This window comes from Rhyacophila brunnea, unplaced genomic scaffold (genome assembly GCF_057557595.1).
Source record: "Rhyacophila brunnea isolate RB1 unplaced genomic scaffold, BYU_Rbru_1.0 scaffold_16, whole genome shotgun sequence".
Taxonomy (NCBI): domain Eukaryota; kingdom Metazoa; phylum Arthropoda; class Insecta; order Trichoptera; family Rhyacophilidae; genus Rhyacophila; species Rhyacophila brunnea.
In genome coordinates this window covers 8,578,039-8,599,299 of record NW_028232816.1, presented here as the reverse complement: position 1 = coordinate 8,599,299, position 21,261 = coordinate 8,578,039, and the positions used below count along the sequence as shown (strand labels likewise).

At 31.9% G+C, this 21,261-nt stretch overlaps 1 protein-coding gene across 2 annotated transcripts; it reads right to left on the bottom strand.

The window, feature by feature from the left end:
• Positions 1-1,731: 1,731 nt before the first annotated feature.
• Positions 1,732-10,910, bottom strand: LOC147074308 (uncharacterized). Of its 2 annotated transcripts, XM_085944006.1 has the most exons (3): positions 10,675-10,904; positions 7,390-7,745; positions 1,732-1,867 (listed from the first exon to the last, which is right to left on the bottom strand). In XM_085944006.1, coding segments are annotated over exons 2-3 (282 nt in total). In that variant the 5' UTR covers positions 7,670-7,745; positions 10,675-10,904; the 3' UTR covers positions 1,732-1,865. The 2 variants fall into 2 exon arrangements, with proteins under 2 accessions (XP_085800132.1, XP_085800131.1); XM_085944005.1 differs by lacking the exon at positions 1,732-1,867 and having other exon boundaries at positions 7,243-7,745; positions 10,675-10,910.
• Positions 10,911-21,261: the final 10,351 nt, after the last annotated feature.

The following is a 21,261-nucleotide window of genomic DNA, read 5'->3' as shown; positions in this document are numbered from 1 at the left end:
TATACATTTTTTATATCCTTTTTGTTGCTAAAATTATATGAAAATCATTAAAATTATTGATGGAAATTGAATAAAATTTTGGGATGATTCTAAAATTATGTTGAAGTTTTTGCTACACAATATGGCCAACACGCTATAACTTTCAGCTTGTTAAATCATATGAGCCAGAAGTAACACACATTACAATATATATATATATTTTTTTTTTCGACCATGTCCGATCCTGATAGGATCATATGGGCCTCCACAGAGTGGAGGTTTGTATTGACAGATTTTGTTTTTACGAGAAATGGATGTCAGCCACTTGCTCAACCTATTAGGTCCATACCCTGACACACACAAATTGAAAAACAATATGTGTACTTGCCAGACCCAGGATTCGAACCTGGGACCCACGGCTTTATAGTCCAACGCTTATGCCGCGCGGCCACCGTGGGCTACTGTAGTTATATATTTTATCTTTCGAATCTGTTTCTGACTAAAGTGGGCTTGTAATATTACAATTATTATACCCCGTTTACACGTGCATGTATTTACTGTTGACGTGTTAACACGTATTATCGTGCAAGTTGCAAGATTGCATGGACTAAAAAAGTTCAGTAGTGTCTAAATTGTCACGCGACAGTTAGAATTTGAGCAATATCTGCGCCTGCGCAGTAGAATTATGGTAGGAAACCAGCCGAAAAATATACAAACTACACTACGCAAAGCATTTTGACGTTTTTTATTTTGACAATACAATACATAAAATACGCTTGAAGAATTAGATTAGCGAGACAGTTAACAATATTACGTGTTAACAGTAGTTATAATCACGATAGTTGAATTTACACCCTATTGATGCCAGTAAATCCATGCGAGTGTACAGGCGCTATTAGTGTAAAAATAAGTAAATAAAATATAACTCAAATAATAATATTTTTTTTTTATTATTGTTAATACCATGTCTCTCCATCAAATATTAATAGTAAAAATATAAATACTTAGCACTGGAAACCCGTTTTGGCTTCATAATATTGATTAGTAGCAAAGTGTGACTTTTGGAAAGAGGTAGGCTGTGTATATTAGAGAAAAACAGCACACTTATCAGGTATACTAACGGGAAATAAGAAGATAATACTATATTACACTCGCGTTTGAACTGACAATAATGAGTGCATGATAACATGATATAAATTATGTTTGTCTATGACTAAAGTAATTTAAATAATAATCACGAGATATAATTATTTTTTTTATTTTTAAAAACAATTTATAATTATATCTGATTGAACCCAATAGAAATTATTTTTTAAATCATCTTATTTATCTATTATTTGCTTAAAGTGGCAGTCATCGATAATAAACAAATATCCATAAAGAGTTAAGGCTGTTCATCTATCGCTTATAAACTCTATACAAATTTCCAGACAGTCTGATTTAAAATAGAACTGGGATTATTTATCCATTAATAATAATCCGCGCTCGTCACTTATTTTTGATTCTAAACTTAACTTAACTAAACGGTATTATAAATTCTTACGATAGATGACTGAATTTTTTGCACATTTCTTTATTTATTTTAATTTAAATTAAATACTTGAAGATTTATATTTTTCTTAGAAGGTAGGCTTTAAATAATCGCCTAGTATGGAGCCTTCGCCACTTTATTGAGCTGTATATCTCTTCAAGATGTTTCAAACCAATAGTGTATAATAATAAGGAAAAATAATAAATTAACTTATTTTTAATAATAAATAATTTATTTATTCAATAATATATTGTTCATATTATAATTAAATATTATCTCACATCGATGTTTTCATGTTTTAACACTGTGTTAGGTATCAATATTTGAATAATCTCCCTTGTTCGTTTTTATTTTATTCTGAAATAAGAAGATACAATATGACAGTTAATTTTATGTAGGTACTGAAGAAGTATTGTTCAATGGCTTGAAATTTTATATTTATTTTATTTAACATAAAACTATGTCTATGTATCTGGCAAGTTGGTCGACAACTGCCCGTTGATGATATCAGAAAATTAGAATCGCTTATAACTGATTTAAAAAAATAATCATAGCGAAGTAAAATTTATATAACTGAACATACAAAGGATAACTCTGATGGTAAATAACATCTCTTTGACGCTTACGATGATTGATCGGCTTATAATGCTGTGGGTCCCAGGTTTGAATTCTGGCTCTTGCAATTAATACACATATTGTTTTTCAATCTGTGTTTGGAGTCTGAGTATGCAACTAATAGGTTGAGCAAGTGGTTAAGGGCCCACATGCCTAGCATAGGTCAAAATGGAGCTTTTATGGTATTTTCAGAACATAACCCTGGACATTCCTTAAACGTTGTAGATTATCTATTTATATAATTGTGAAGCCTTATTATCCTTTATATTTATTTAAAACATTTGATGACTGCATAAAGTATTTTTATTACATAAAATAGTATTCTTTTAAACCTCTCGCTCTAATGTTTTAGAATATAGTCATATTTCCGTACGTCCATGTGAAGTGGTGTTATGATTTTTTAGATTATTAAACGCATTTACAAAACCATTAGTAAAATTAATGTTAAACACGCGCGTTAACATGGTCTTACTCCCTACTTCATTTCTCGTTTGTCAATTTATGGCTACGGCCGTATGCTGCAGCTTAGCCACTGGGAAATGCCAATGGTCAATAAATATTATAAAGCAAACATTATTCGTTGAATGTTTATCACATTTAAATGGTCAAAGACATAGCTTATAATAAGTATCTTTAGAATAATCTTCAAATGTGTTAATCGTGCCCCTTTTTTGCATAATAAAATGCCTATTTCGTAAATCGTAATACATATATCGTAAATATGTCACTATAATAATGTTAACATTAATTTTACTAATGGTTTTGTAAATGCGTTTAAAAATTATTAAATCTAAAAATTCTTAACACCACTTCACATGGACGTACTGAAATATGACTATTTTCTAGTACATTAGAGCGAGAGGTTTAAAAGAATACTATTTTATGTAATAAAAATACTTTATGCAGTAATCAAATGTTTAAAATAAATATAAAGTGTGATTGTTTCAATTCTTTTACTAAATACACCAATATTAAATTACATTATTGTCAGTGTAACTGTGGGACTATTGTAGTGTTAAAAAGAAAGAAGATATAATTTCTGGTAAAAACAAAAATCTGTTCATACAAAACTTCCGTTCTGTGAAGGACGTTAATACGATCTTATGACGATCGGATATGATTAAAAAAATATCTCAATTAAAACGATTGCTTCGATAACTGCGTTCCGGCGGCCATTTTATGTACACATTATAAATATATTTTTTAACGATATGCTTATCTATATTTATACACACATTTATAATTCAAATGGTTTTGTTTTTAAAAAAAATAATGTAGTTCTCGTATACAAAAACTTACGATTTACGTTTGTAATAGCGAAATAATTAAACTATAATATGAATTTAATAACCTGTTCGTAGAACGCAATTAATACTGATTGAATTTATTATTTTTAAACATTTTTTTAAGACGACGTATTATATAATAAAATTTGTCGGTTCAGAACAATATAGTTATAATCTATATATATAAAACAAAGTCGGGTTAGTTACACCATTTATAACTCAAGAACGGCTGGACCGATTTTTATAATCTTTGTTTTGTTGGATTTGTCTCCGCCCGGAATAGCAGAATAACTATTGAAATATTGGATAAATCACGGAAAAAATAAATTATGAAGAAAATTCATTTTCTCATACATTTTGACATTTTGAACAATGAACCTCGCCTTTCGAAAATAAAAAAAAATGACAAAAAAATTAAATCCGTATACAACGCCATCTCTGATACATGACAGAAACAATAAACAAGAAACAAACAAACAAAAGAAAGTATGAACATGGCGTTTTTGACAGTTGATTCAGTTTAGCCTCAGATAATACCGAAAGACTTTGTTGTAGACAAATAGCGATTTTGATGGTGATTTTCAAACTATAAGTTGCCTTCTAAAATGTTCACTTTGTGAGGTTATCAAATTTGTGAATGTGCGCGTATCAATAATTGCTTTATTATCTAATTTTGAATTGTGTGATTAATTTTCCAGTGTTATTTACAATGCCGCGAGCCAGAAGATCTAATCTATCTATCTATATAAAACAAAGTTGGGTTAATTACACCATTTATTTTATAACTCAAAAACGGCTGGACTGATTTTTATGATCTTTAATTTGTTGGATTTGTCTCCGCCTTGAATAGCAAAATAACTATTAAAACATCAGAAAAATTCACGGAAAAGAAATTATGAAGAACATTCACTTTCATATACATTTCGTATGGAGCGGCTTTTTTGATGATGTCTATTGATGATAAATAGAACTGATTGACTGGTTTCGATGAATTTTTTTTATTCGTCTCGGCCTCGAGAAGCTTTCTCGCGCATTGGAAAAGTAAGAAAATCACACAAAAATCCGTATACACCGCCAGCTCTGATACATGAGTATTGCAATTAAGTAAAGTACATCAAATACATCTGCAAATATGTCACCAAAGGCAGCGATATTGTGGTTTTTGGCGTTCAAACTCCCAATACCAGCGATGAAATCACGCACTATCAAGTTTGTCGATATGTGAGCTGCAATACAGCACAAAAATCACAATTGGTTGAGTGAACAAGCAATTTTTGCGGCAAAGAACAAAGATGTGGATCACTTAAACTTCACAATTCAAAATCAAATCGTTGGTCCAATGCATTCCTTCAAATCTATCGACTGTGTGATAAACGAAGACGAAGCAACCAACTATCCAACTGAATTTTTAAACTTATTGGATCTGCCTGGCTTGCCACCGCACAATTTACAACTGAAAATTGACTTGGTAGTTATCATGCTTCGAAATCTGAACCAACCAAAACTATGTAATCTATTTCATTTTGATTTGATTTTTGCACATTTATTGAGCTTAATTCATTTTGAGTATTTTAATTCAGCTAATAAGTTAACACAAGATTATTGATTCGGAGGCGTTACGAAGTTCGCCGGGTCAGCTAGTATTATTATAAATAGTAATATTTTCAAGTTTAAATTCTGGCAGTCTTCAATTTTAAAATAATGATGTAATTATATTCTTTACATACATTATTAACAATTATTGTTTTCGCTATAAAAAATAAGAATATTATTAAAATAATACCACTAAAATGGTAGCGAAAACAATAATAATAAATAAATTGATATATTAGTATTTTGTAGTTGTGATCCTTATCGTCACAACTACAAAATAAAAGAGAAAGAGTCTCTAGATGGGATTTAGAATAGAGTAGAGTTAAAAACAAAGAGAGTTAAGCAAATAAGGAAGGGCCATGGGTTACCTGCATCCTTTTCAAGCTGAACAATAATTACTTCCGTAACCTCGCAACTGACAACTGTAAAATTAAATTAGAAAACAAGAAAGCATTACACGGCTGAAGGCACGTGCAATCTATGGTTAAAAATGTGAATAATAATGTTCTGGGCGCCACACGATCTTGAAACCGTGAAAGATAATAATTTTATAACAGTGTGGAATAAAGCGGGAACAATAAATAAAAGATCAATTTACATACTTGACAGATACTATATTATCGTCAAAGCAAGAAATTAGAATTACATTAAAAAGTTATCAAGCGGCTCGATATTGAAATTTGGAATTACTAAAAGAAATACGAGCAGCTAAGTTAGAAAAGAAACATTGAAAGGGTAGTGAACCAAATAATAATAGTTTTAAAATACCAAAATCGAACGACACAGAGGCCTCAAGCACTGCGGCTGCAATCGAGCTCCGTTAAGTGACGTCCATTATAAATGTTGGGTAAAACCAAAGCGGAGCACGACTATTCTGGATGACAGACAGAATCAAAAAGCCGTGTTGCTTCTTTCACACCTCGCGACGTCCGTTGCGGCCGGAAATTCTATCAGCGACATCTGTCCAATCGCGTACGCTCCATGACGTGACCATAAATATTCGACGGGGTTGCCAGAGGTATGAATGTTAGTTATGGTCATTTTGAATAAATCAAAATTATTATGTAGAGGTATATAATTTATTATTTGATTATTTTAAAATTGAAGACTCTTAATATAGCTATCTGAATGCAATAGTGAGATAAGGTGAAAACAGTTAATTTTGAGATAATTATGCCAACCGATTGCTGAAAGCTATACCTACATAATGCACTACTGAGATTTTTTTAAATTATTGTTATACCCCATTTAAAAGTAAATAAATACAAGATAAAAAGAACTTTTTATATCCAACGTTTTTAAATTTCCTGTTGAATCAAATTAACTTGATAGAAATACTGAATAATGAAATGTCATTTTATATTGATTTCCATAGTAACGCACGTATATATTATTTAATAATTTAGTTGCTAGGACTCCCTAGCAACCAATAATGGTATCGAAATAACTTATTATACAAAACAGAATTAACTAAAAATGAATTTAATTCTACTTAAAGATGGCTAAAAGTATTAAAAGATTTCATTGAATCAAAAAATGCATTGGCATCGTGTTCTGATATATTTTAAAAGTTTCAAATGTCTAGTTAGTCGGGAAGTTAGTTAAAAATCGATTGCAAGATTTGTACCGGACAAATAAGAATACGACCTAAGGAAAACGTTGTAAAATGCCTCTACTGCATTTATCGAGAGCATCAGTTGTTTGTTCTCCTAAAGTGCAGAACTAACTTGCCATTGGTGATGACAATTGGGAGGGCAATAACTCTGTTCAACCAAATCGCTTCGGATGTTGATATATTCCGCCTACGTGAGGATGAGTATAGGTGAGCGTTATTCTATAAATTCCTAAAATAGGGTCCACTTAGCTCATTCGGTGTACTTCCATGCTTTATAATTTGTATACCTATTTAATTTTTATACTGTTTTTATGATACTCCATATTATTGTATTTCTTTCTTTACAATGTTGTGATACTATTTCTTTGCTTTTAAATCTCATGTTGTGAACGTCTTAAATTTATAATGTGTAATGTTCACTGTATGTGGAAAAAAATGAATTTGAATTTATAAAAATTGTCCTTTAACTTCAAAATAACAACATAATAAAATACAAAAATCCTACCATTATCATGTATAAAAATGCCATTATCAGGCATAAAAATGAAAATAACCATTTATATTTAGTTAACTATTTTATTAGTATTACACAAACACTAAAGTTGCATTATGTCGAAACTAATATTTTTGAATTGGTAACTGTTGCTTTTAATTAGCGAATTATGCAAACTTAAAATAGGTAGCTACTACTAGGTATTCATAATATAACTTTATTGCTGTGAACAGACTAATATAACCGTGATAGTAATTGGGTACTTAAAAATACTTACAATTGCATATAATTTTCATTATATTATTTAATTTATCCGTCATGATGGTGATGATGGTGATGGTGGTCATCATCATCATATCCTCCATATCCTCCGTAACCTCCATATCCTCCATACCCGCCATATCCTTGGTTTCCATATCCTCCATATCCTCCATATCCTTGGTTCCCATATCCGCCATACCCCCCATATCCTCCATACCCTTGCTGTCCGTAACCGCCATATCCCTGGTTTCCATATCCACCATAACCTTGATTTCCATAACCTCCCATTCCTCCATATCCTCCACCGTATCCACCGTATTGAGGTGCTGGTATACCCATCGCAAGTCCCATCAGCATGCTTACAAGGAAAAGCTGCAAGACAAAAAAAAGGAAATATGTTTATACGTGCATGGATTTACTGCTGACAGTAGGTATTATCGCGTTCATAACAAGAAAATGCACGTGTAATCACATATTATCGTACAGGTTGCAAGATTGCATGCATGGATCAAAAAAGTTAAGAAGCTTCTGAATTTTCACGCGACAGTTGGAATTTGTGAGATATCTGCGCCTGCGCAGTATAACGATAGTAGCGAACCTGCAGGGAAAAAAACTATACCGCGATAAACATTTTTGTCGTTCATCAATTTTCACAACCTGTCAAATAGCACCATACAATGACAACATCGTGTCTCACTTACGCTTGAAGAATGAGATTGACTAGACATTAAGCACTATTACAATATGTAAATACTTATTATCACGATAGTTTAAGAATACACACTATTGGTGGCAGTAAATATATGCATATTTATAGACGCAATAAGATTAAATAGTAACAATTAATATTATTAACCATGTTATTACACCAAGTAACAATAATTATCACGTTTGTTTAGAATTTACGATTATAAACAATAACTTTTAAATCATAAAAATAATTTTAACTTTGGCGTTTAAGAAATAAAAAAAACAGAAGTTTAGGAACTTTGCTGTATACTGTATTACTATTAATATTAAACTAACGTTTATTTGGTACAGCTCCATTATAATGGGTTTGAAACATCACACGAATATTATATTAAAACATATTTTTTATTTATTTGAATGATGATACATTTATTTTTATTATACTACTATATTCTCTTCTTCTTGATCGTTCCCTTATGGTTAAGGATCGTGACCACCTTGGATTTTTCATCTTTTCAGTGACCAAGACATTCTACCCCTCTATTCTCTCAGGGACTACTTAAAATAGACAATTGGTAGACGTAATATCTATCCCACTCACGATAGGCAAGTTAATAGAGCGGTCGTCTCTAAAGTCGTGGGTTCGATCCTGGGAGTGGACGAAAATTGAAAGTTGTTTTTTTTAACGTTCATTAAATTCGTTTGATCATGTACAGAGCCGTTAAGCGAATGGTTAACAATAATGCACTTAAATATGTATCTTTTTTTTAGTTATATTCATTTTTTGTATAAGTATGGGAAAACGCAAATCCTTAGCCTTCCAAAGACATCTAGCAATAAAATAAGAAGCTTGCAATTTGAGACAATTTATATTTTAAAGTATTTTAATTAATCCATTTTTTTCCGACGATGTCCGATCCTAATGAGATCATAATATGGGCCTCCACAGAGTGGAGGTTTGTATTAACAGAATTTGCTTTTACGAGAAATGGATGTCAGCCACTTGATGAACCTATTAGGTCCATACTATGACTCACAAATTGAAAAACAATATGTCTACCAGATCTAGGTTTCGAACCTGGGACGCCGCGCGTAATAATATGTAAACTTTAAATTAATAAAATAAATGTTATATAATGTGGATTAGTTAAAGTGTATTATCTTATTAAAACATAGTTAATAATATTATAGTGTTATATATTGCACAAAAATAATTTTTTGAGAATTCCTTGTTTTAATGTGATTTTTATTTATTTAAATAGTATCGATTTTCAAAATCAAAAATATCCTGTAATCATTTTTATTTATATATAATCAAGGAATTTCCAAACGCTATATAAACATATTTAACAGTATATACAGTGATGCCACAGCATGCGTGAAACTCCACAAACGGCCGTGTAAATTCCCCATTAACAAAGGTGTCCGGCAAGGTGATACCATTTCACCTAAACTATTCACCGCTACTCTTGAAGACTTATTTAGGAAACTTGATTGGGAGGAAAAAGGTGTTCGGGGAGCACCTCAGTCACCTGCGCTTTGCAGTTGATATTGTTATACTCTCACAAGACCCGAAAGACCTCCAAGGTAGAATGAAAGAACTCGCGGATGTCAGTCAAACGGTCGGTCTAAAGATAAATGTCTCAAAGACAAAAGTGATGAGGAACTGTTTTTCGGACCCTGCGATTATCTGTATTTCTGGCACCCAACTCGAGCAAGTCAGCAGCTACGTCTATCTCGGACAGCAGGTGTCCATAGACGGAAGCATGCACGATGAAATTGCTCGAAGAACAAAGCTGGGATGGAGTGCTTTCGGACGTCTGAATATTATCTTCAAGAGTGACCTACCATTATGTCTTAAGCGTAGGGTGTTCAACCAATGTGTGCTACCCGTGCTCACGTATGGCTGCGAGACGTGGACCCTCAACACGAGAGATGTCCAAAGGCTAAGAGTCACACAGCGAGGCATGGAGAGGTGCATGTTGGGCATCACGCGAAAGGACCGTAAGAGGAACGAATGGGTTAGGAAGCAGACAAGAGTACGCGATGTAATAGACGTTGCCAAACAGCTGAAATGGAGATGGGCGGGGCACATTGCTCGCCGAAAGGACGGCCGCTGGACAAATGCTGTCATCCAGTGGTACCCAAGGGGTACGAAACGGCCACAGGGTCGCCCTAAAAGCCGCTGGATTGACGAACTGGTAAAGTTCGGCGGAAATACGTGGCAGCAAACGACACAGGACCGAGAGAGTTGGAGAAAGCTTGGGGAGGCCTTCATCCAGCAGTGGATTGACCCCGGTTGATGATGATGATGATTAGTTATTTACAAAAAAATAGTTTACTTAATTAAAATCATCATAATAAAGTAGTTAAGTACTAAAGTCACATAAGAAAATATTGACTAGGACTAGTTTCGTACGTTTAGAAAAAGTTTGTAAACTGATACACTCAATAATTTAATGGCAAAACAACAAATCCCCGAATGTAATTAAATTAAGCAAATTAATTAATATCGTGTTAATTATGAATATATTCAATTATTATATAAAATGTGTACTTAATGCGTTTATTTAATTATATCATATATTATGAAGTAATAAAATTATCTCACCGTCATTATTATGATTTTCATGGTTTAATTTATGTATACGTAAGCACCAGACAAAATTTTATCACAGTATGCAAGCATTATCCAGTTTTTCTCTGCTTTATACTAAACATAATTCGTCCCAGCGTCATAATTACTACTTGGTCGCAATTTTTTTTCACAGCCAGTAAAACCTACCAATTACTTCTAACGTCTTCTTAAAGATCCAACAATAACACAGTAATTTGATTATATTATAAATACATTAAATTTGTGCTTTGACGCATAAAAACATTGCCGGTTTTATATTATTCTAATTCAGATATAAGACTTGTGATGAACATAATGCAAAAAAACTTTAATGTTTTATAGTCAAAGCATTGGAGCGGTGGAAAAAAAAGATTTTACTCAGCGCAGAAGCAGAGCCGGAGCACCAAAAATTTGTAGTGCTCCACTGCTCAGGATGTTTTTTTTTATTATTAAATTTTCATCCGAAAATCCAATGAAAATATAAAATTAGACACTTTGCAAAACAGGAATTATTTGAAATACGGTCGAGTACTGGTGAGTGATAAATAACCTCACTTTTTTGACAGGAGAGTCAGATAATGAAAGACGATTTGCTGCCGGTAATTTTGTTAATATAATTAATAATGAAAAGGGCGAATTATAATCCTTATTTAAAAATTACTTTTAACCCTTGTATACATAATATAATGCCTATTAAAACTTTTTAACCGAAGTGGAACAGTCCCTTAAGCAGAGCTGGAGTAAGTATTAGTTTCGGAGCAGAACTGGAGCAGAGCAACTAAAAAACTGTCCGCTCTAACCTTCTGATTATAGCAAAAGAGTTTGGACAGATATTGTAATATTTCATGATGTTTTCCACCGTGCGTTTTTTTAATGCACCATTAAAAGTTGTCACCTCCAAAAGGAGGGGGGGTGTAGGATGATGCGCTGGACCCCCCCTGATGATGTAATGTCACGATGATATCGTCTGCTGGCTTCTTCTTTTGGGGACTTGCTTATGTTGATTGACATGGCGAAAACGGCATTTTATTGTTCGGAATACAGTTACAGTAAAATTACAGCGTAGAAAATATTTAACAAAAATATTTAAAAAAAAAAAAAAAAAAAAAATTGGCGGGAGACGCCGGCGGGCGCAGAGCCGCGGCCGTCGTCTCGCTTGAGAGTTTGAAACCGAATGACCCTTTTTAGTCCAGTCAAATTAGACCGAAAAATACGTTATGGTTGCAAAAGGTTGGGTAGAAGATTTTTTTTTTAATTTGTATATATGGTAATGAGTGACAAGAAAACCAATTTGGATGACTTCGGCACAACTTTTGGCAAGCAAAAAACCGCAAAAATTTGGGTGTTTTTTTGGATTTTCGGTTATATCTCAAAAACGGTTGGTCGTAGCAAAAATATTGTTATATACAAAATTAAAGTTTATTAGATTTTCTAAAATGTTTACATAATACGTTTTTTTTTTATCTCTGACCGTTTATGAGATACTTGCGTTTGAAAACAGTATATCGTCGCTCTAGGATTATATTGTCCAAAGCAACAATGTGTGAAATGTTCAGGAGACGAAAAACAAAGTTCATTACCTTATATTTCAATATTATTATTTTATTTTTACATTCAATAAATAGGTTGGGTAGGTAATGGTGGGCTTATTACATTCATGGAATTTGGGCCACAGGTAATGGAGTGACTAGTTAGATAAAGTCCATTAATTTCGCTGGGTTTTTTCAGTTAATATGCTATTGATATTAAATATTTTGTTATTGTTATTTGAAATTATCCTATAATTACCTTTTATTGGTTTCAGAATATCTTTCTGATTCAAAATATGGTCAGTAATATTTAAATTATTAAGAATTGAAATTATTAGGATACTTACTTATATAACAATAAAATATTAGTAACCTATTAAAAAAAATATTTGGGATTTATTAATTAGTTAATTAGTTTGGGTTTACAAACTAGACTTTATTGCCAATGGACGCAGTGTTCCAGATAATGCGTGGGGGTGGGGGGAGGGTTAGTGGGAGTGGTAGAAAGGGCCACATTCTAATTTCTACTTTCACCAGCATTGAGACTCACAGCACCAACATTAACAATCAGTTTATTGTGGTTGACGGAGGACATCTCCTACATAAAGTAGTTTGGCCCCGAAATTCTTTGCTTTGATGACATTGCAAAGATGTATTCGGATTATTTGACAAAACATTATAAGTTACAAATTGAAGTTGTATTTGATGGATATCCATCCAATGCTGCATCCAGTGGGACAAAGTTTGTAGAAAGATTACGCCGTATAAATTTAAAACCATGCCCTGAAATTATGTTTCAAGGAAACACTGTCAATCAGGTGGACCAAGAACTTTTTTTGAGCAACGGAAGTAATAAAAATCGCTTGATAACACTACTTAAAACACATTTCTCATGGGTTGGCATAAAAGTGAACCAGGCAGAAGAGGACGCCGATGTTTTAATTGTAACTACTGCCATTTCAAAAGCAAATGAATTTAAAAGCGTAGTAATAATAGGTGAAGATATTGACCTTCTTGTACTGATGTCGGCAAAAGGACAATTCTTGGACAACTTATTCTTTCGAAAACCTGGAAAGGGAAGTAAACCAGATGTGTTGTTCTCAATAAAATCGTTGAAATATGACGCACGTACCATTCTTTTCACACACGCGTTCAGTGGGTGTGATACAACATCCTCTTCTATTTGGCCATGGAAAGATTAAATTGTGTGGTATTTTGGAGAAGAATATTCAGTTGAAGGAAGTGGTCATAGTATCCAACATTCCAGATGCCAGCACTGATGAAATAGCTGTAGCAGGAGAACAGGTACTTATGAGGTTGTACAGTGATGCCTGTAGACCTAAGGAAACACTGGACACTGCGTTATTGGTTATTCATGAAATCGGCCAAACAGATTAAATTTAATCTATCAAGAATACCACCAACTCGAGACGCAACGCGACACCATTCGCTGAGATCCTACTACCAAATACAAACTTGGCTTGGCAATGTTAAAAAACCAGAAGATTGGGGGTGGCAGCGAACCAGCAATGGCCTAATACCCGTGGAGATCATTAAAGATTCAGCGCCTGAAAAAATACTGAAAGTACTTTCTTGTGCATGCAAGAAGGGGTGCAGTAAAGCATGTACCTGTCGAAAATCAGCGATGAACTGTTCGTCAATTTGCAAGAACTGCAGTGGAGTAAATTGTGAAAATGTAGCAGATATTTCTGGATTGGAGGAAGAGGACGCTGAAGAAGATGACTTTTATACTCAAGCAGAACTTCCCAGTAATGAACAGGTAATGGATGATATGAAATTAATATATATATATAATATCTCTCCATTCTTTTCAAATTAATGGAATATATTATATAGTTTTGTAGGATAATGATCCCGACGTGAGAGCTGCATTGCAAGATTTTGACGACGTAGACGACCTTTGCCTACTCCACCTCACCAAAGCGGCAGAAACGGTTAAAAAATTAAGATGTTTGGTGAATAATATTATTCTGTACATATTGACATTTGTTTTGTAATCATTACTAAAACTATGAATATACTTTATTTGTAAGATCTTAAGTTTAGATTAGTATTTCTTGTCATTAAAGTTTGATTTTGACTAAAACGCGTGTTTTCAACAGCAAATATCTCATAAACGGTTAAAAATAGAAAAAAACGTGTAATATAAATATTTTTGGAAAATTTAATAAGCTTTAATTCTATGTAAAACAATATTTTTCTACGACCAACCGTTTTTGAGATATAAGCGAAAATCCAAAAAAAAACCCAAAATTTTGTGGTTTTTTGCCCGCCAAAAGTTGTGCCGAAGTCATCCGAATTGGCAAAATTCGTTTTCTTGTCACTCATTATCATATATAGAAATTAAAAAAAAAAAATCTTCTACCCGACCTTTTGCAACCATAAAGTACAGATTGACTGGACTATTTAGGGGCCGGGATAGTATCAAAGTAGGTAATAACAATACTCAACAAATAATTCACAATTCTATCACTGAAAAGATGACAAAACCAGCCTCTGGAATATGTACCTGGCTTGTAGGTAGGTACCATGGGTCTCATATTTCAGACCTTTTCTAGGTACATGCTTTGAAAAGGGGCTGTGAATTTCTAAGAATTAATATTACTGCATTTATTTGCTTGGTAGGTACATAATATTTTGAAATATCTAAACAAAATGAACACAGACATATTCTTATAAATAAAATATTAATATACATAATTTTGAACTAAATACATAAGACATTGAATGGCTTGGAAAAATGTCATTGGCTTGGAATGAATGAATTTATAGGTATTTAATTATTATTATGAATGACTTTAATATAAGTAGGTAAGTGCTTTTAGGATGCTCTTTTTTACGCTAGGTCAATGATTTTTTTTTTATGCTAGGAACGAATTTAATGGCAAGGCTTCTGATAAAAGTATTAATCCTGAGATAGTTATTATTCTTAATACCCACGTATTCATGGAATAATACTTATTTAGTTTAGACTTTGTTGGCTAAGTTTCTTAAGGGTGACTATAAATTTTTATACGTTTAAGCTTACGGGCTAGAAATTTGTCTCGCAGTCAATCTGCTCATGTTTGCATGAATCCGCCCAATGATGATTCAGGCCTCATGGCCTTGGATCCTCTGAGGATGCCATGGTTTAGGCGGTAAAAAATCTATCTACTTTTGGTTAAATATTAAATTTTTATAAATGTGTCATATTTATATATTTTTTGGATTTTTTCCCACTATTTTTGACTTGAATTAGATTTATCAAAATTATCTATTTTCAATAAAACTAATATTATATTTTTAAAACTAGTCTAGATTGTAATAACATTGAGGGTCCCAGGTTCGAATTCTGGCTCTGGCAAATACACAATATATTGTTTTTCTATTTGTGTTTGCGTCAGATTATGGACCTAATAGGTTGAGCAAGTGACTAGAATACATTTCTCGTAAAAACAGAAATATGTTAATACAAACCTCAATATGTGGAGGCCCATATATAATCTTATTAGGATCGGACATGGTATAAAGAAAGAAAGAAAGAAGCTTGTAATATTATTTCTACTATCTAAATGAATTGTCGTATTTCATAAGGTAAATGAGACACCTTCCAGATGCACTTAGTGGAAAGTTTGCAGTTATAGTAAATTTATTGATAGATAATATACATTTAACAAAGTTGTATTAATCAATATGTATATGTATAAAAAGGAAATTTTATTTTTATTTTAAAGACAAACTCAATTACGACAAAAAAAATGAGAAATCGTTGATTCCTCCTTTTTATTACATAGGTACTATTTTATTGCTATGTTTATTAATAACATTTAGTTTTTAAAGTTGTCTCGAATACACCCAAAATATTTCTTAACTTTAATATATTTTATATTTATTTTAAAAATATTAAAAAAAATCAAATGTTTATAACATGATACCTATCCTTTTTATTTGTCTTGAATCTAATTTATGCATATAATACTGATGCTTGATTTGATATATTACATAAAAAGCTTCTGACCCAATTTTTTTAGTACCTAGTGAAGTAATTTTAGTCCTGGTAAAAATTTCTCAAATTGTCGAGATTTTCATTGATGATTTTTCGAGAAGTGACAATTTCGAATTTCTGAAAAATGATTTCTTGAGAATTTTTGAGAAATAACTCAAAAAATTGATGATATGGCTATCAACGGACATTATAAAAAAACGTCAAAATAAGTCGTTGAATATAAGGATTATAAACAAATGTTTATCGTTACCATTTTTCAAAGTTTCGCCAACAATTTACTCTAAAAAATTTAGAATTTCCATAATATATAAAAATGCCATAAAATACACTCACTCTAGTTATAATTCATAGGGCGTGCATTTTTGAAGCAAGTATTAATAGACAATTTTGAAAAGTTTTTAAATAACAACTGTCAGAATTTTAAATGAATGGTAAGTATTTATTTCAAAGTATCGGTATAAGCCCGCCGATGTTGAATGTAAAATATTGGTACAGCAAGAAATAATATTCAAAAATCAGTAGTAAAAATAAATAATCATTATTTAAATGACATGGGCCAATAGATAAAATCAATATCCATTATTATTTTGATAGAATGAAAAGTAAAAAACATTCAATGGGGCGCACGGCATTTTATGGTTACCATTATCGCATATAAAGTATATTAGTCTATGCATTCATGAATATCGGTAAGAACAAAACTAATAATGTTTATATTATTATTAAAAGAAGATCAAATAAGAAGTCGCAGAGGTGCAGAAAAAAGAGCTAGATGGACATTTCACAAAATAAATGCGAATAACCTCAAAGATTAAATTAATAATTGATCAAAAATATAGGTTCTCTATGTAGGTACTACAAATATTACAGAAATCATTTTTTTAAACTAACTACCTATTATTGTCTAATTTTATAAAAAAAAGAATCTCAGTTTGGGTACAACAATAATTAATAGTATGATACTCGTATTAAATTTATCTCAATTAAAATTGTATGCTAAATTAATTAGTTAGGGTTCGTGGATTTTTTATATTTTACATGTTTTTTACTCATCACTACAAAAAATGTTTTTTTCAACGTCTTTTAAAATTACTAATTTAAGTAATTATCTTAATTATTTATATAATATGAATATTATTATTTTTACTATTAGTGTAAATGCCGAATCAGATAATAATTTAATATTGTTAATTTATTACAGTATGTAATGTAAACAAGACCGTGAAACGTATTGCCATTGGCGAGCCAAAAGTCCGAGGACAATTAAAAGGCCGTCCGACTTGTCTATGCTCTGATAACGAACGAATGATATCAACGAACGAATAAAAAAATCGAGCTGTCAAAAGTTGCGATTATCGGAATGTTTTCCGATAATCCTAAAATGTTGTGTTATTTATATGTAGACTTGCATAAAATAATATAACAGTAAAAACAACACACATTTTATGTTTTCTTTTATGAATTTCATAAACGTTTTTAGTAATAGGTTGTACGTAATTGAAGGAAAAGATTTTTATGTTATCGTTTGACTGGGTGTGTATTATAGATTATCATTTTCAATCATTCACATTGATCGACATCGGTCGTTTTTAGTAATAAGTTGTATGTAATTGATATATCATTGAAGGAAACGTCTTATTCTGTCATATGTATGTTACCATTGATTATTATTGTGAATTTTTGAACACAAAAAATACATTTATTGTAAACAACTGAAGTCTGTCTTATTATTTAATTCTGATACTGAAAATAATATGTAATAAGCACTATACAAGTCTGAAGTATATCTTGTTATTATTGCAAAGTTGAAAATGTATATAAAAGACACTACAATTTATTTAACTCAGCAATAAAGTAGAGATAGAGGGTTTGAATCTCATAAGGTAAGGTTAAATATATCTTTGAAGTGCGCTTAGACCAAGAGTATATGCCTAACAGCTACCTACAACTGATGGTTTGGAAGGTGCAGTTAAGTTAAGTTACAGCTGATAGTTAAAATGAAATATTATCTTAAAGGCACTAGAAGCTTGCTTAGGAGACTCACATTGCATCATTGAGCCATTTTTTAGATACACTAAATGGGCGTAAGGGATGAAATAATAGAGAAATTCCATTCTAATAGTACAATCTATTCTGGAGAGCCAGATAGAAAGAACAATACTATCCTACTAAATTTAACATAATAAGAAGCTACTAAATAAGTTATTTCTGTAAAAGAAAAAATCTGTCCAAAATAGATTTTATACTGACAAATTGATATTTATACTTACCATTAATTATTTAAATAATTCCCGAAAATTATTTAAATAATTCCCTATCATAATTTAAATACTTCCATTGTTATATTATAATACTTACCAATAATCATTTTTTACTTGCTGCTCATATTAAATAGTTCCCACCTTTTTAATAAAATACTTGCACGATTTTTTATTAAAATACTTGCTGTTAATGCATAATATATATTATACTTACCCAATAATTTGAAGCCAATTCATAGTCTATAATCTAAGGTCTTGGGTATAATGTTCATCAGATTATTTTTTAAAGTACAGAGTAAGTGTAAAAATTAAAAGAATGATTGTCGTGATTTTGGCGCATGCGGAATTTTGGGTACGCGAAAGAATATAAGTAATAAGAAATATTGAATTTAATGAAAAGCCACTCTATTTTACAACGTTGTTATAACCTCGTATTCTTGTTTGTCCGGTATAAATCTTGCAATCGATTTTTAATTAACTTCCCGACTAGCTCGACATTTGAAACTTTAAGATTATATCAGCACACGATGCCAATGCATTTTTTAATACTTCTAGACATCTTTAAGTAGAATTGAATTCATTTTCAGTTAATTCTGTTTTATATGAAAAGTTATTTCGACACCATTATTGGTTGGTCTGGGGTCCTAGCAACTAAATTATTAATATATACCTGCGTTACTATGGAAATCAATATGATATGTCAAAATGACATTTCAGTATTATTTCTAACAAGTACAAATTTTTTTGATTGTTTAAGCTAGTCAAGTCAAGTTTATATGATTCAACAGAAAATTTAAGAACGTTGTAAATAAAAAGTGCTTTTTATCTTGTAATTATTTAATTATAAATTGTCAAAAAATATTTCACAGTGAATGTTTTTTCCTAATATAAAGTGGCGCATGGAGATAACCAGATTGACTCCAGACCATTGGATTTCTCAGTTCGTAACCGGACACGGTGGTTTTGCCTCCAAGCTCTGTCAGCTTGGCCTAATAGAATCTCCGACTTGCTTATGTAGCGAATTGCAGAATGCCCATCACATCCTCTAGGAGTGTCCCCATATGTCGGTTGAAAGGGAAGAGCTTTTCAAGTCGGTCCGACCCTCAGTTTGACCGGTCGGCCATTGTAACTTGGTATCTACGAAGGAAAATTTCTCAGCATGCGGCTTTGCGGCATTCTCATTGAGAATTGACCGTAATATATCATATCGAAGTAGGGATCACGCACACTCTAGTGCACGCCAACCAAGGTCTTAGTAAGTTGCTCCTGAGACACTTTTACAAATAATGAAGAGCGCCAAACGTTCGTTACGCCACGGTATACGCCTGCATAACGGATGTCGAGACGTGGCGGGTGATGGAAGGAAAAGCAAGTGCATGATTTTTTTTTAATGAAAATTAAGTTTTTGTGTAATCATCTAACAGGTAATTACGATGATTGATAGCATTGTAGGAAACGGACTTATCCATCTTCTATATTTTAAAAAACTACTCTGTTGGACAAAAATGGGAAAGAAAGCTTAAAAAAAGCTGTTGATACGGGTTTTATAGGGATCTTTTTAGAAATATGCATAAAAAATGGTTGACTTCGATTCAGTAGTTGGAAAATTCGTAATACGGCAAAAATTAGGTTGGTAGACATGTCGGTCCAATTCGGGTATATTCATGCTGGCAGTTACGCCCAAACCTAAGCGGATAAGACCAGCAACGTCCCGTGGGGGTAGGTAGAATGAGCGTCGCTTGGGGGCGGCAGTTACTTGAAGGGCGGCAAATCGAGGAGAATCATTAGGTATATATAGAAATAGGTACCCAAACTTAGTAATAACGGAAATATCTTTCAATTAAAAAATTCAGCTCACTGCATGGAAATATAATGTATTAATTGACATAGAAGGTTTAACAGGACTGTAATTTTTTGTTGGGTACGCGATGTCTAGTTTACTTCCGTTGTCCTTAGACGTCACCTCATTGATGACTTGCAATGACTCGTGCAGATTTGCGAATTATATTTAAATTAAAGGTAGGTACATACTTACCTAATTAATTTATACAAATATTTTTGCCGGTCACTCGCAAGTTTTGAAAGTTGTCAGGTGTAATTTTAAATTTATCTGAAACCGTGGACTCGTAATATTATCAATTGAATTAAAGATGGCATTTATATTAGATTTAGCGGTACCTATTATATTTTGTTAGTAATGTTTGAATGCAACACATTTCTTAGATATTGGAATAGATTATGAATTAGATATTATAAAAATAGAGCGGCATTTTGTTTAGGGACGTCACTGGATAAGACCGAATACAAGAATTTTGTATTGACACGTCAGACATATCAAGATAACCTACAATTTTATTAGTCATGACTAGGGAGCGGATTTATATTCAGCAAAAATCATGATTATTTGCATTCACGTATGCACTTAAAATCAATAAAATATGCACTAAAACCGAAGAAATATGCAGTTTAAAATTGACACTTTTTTGTGGGAAAAAATTGTAAATACCCACTTTACCCAATATTACTGACAAAAAATCGAATAACAAGTTAATAATTTTTCAACATGAGCACAAACAACGAATATGAAGTTAATCAATTACAATTTTCAAAATAGTTTTTTCACAAGTACAAAAATAATTGAATAATAAATGCAATGTAAACCAAACATAACTTAAAAAACGAAAACGACACACTTAACTATTCCTACATACTATTTTCTGTTTTTTGTCCGAAAAAAAAATTAGAATATTTTTTTCAATATTATGCTCTGGCATTAAATTTTTCC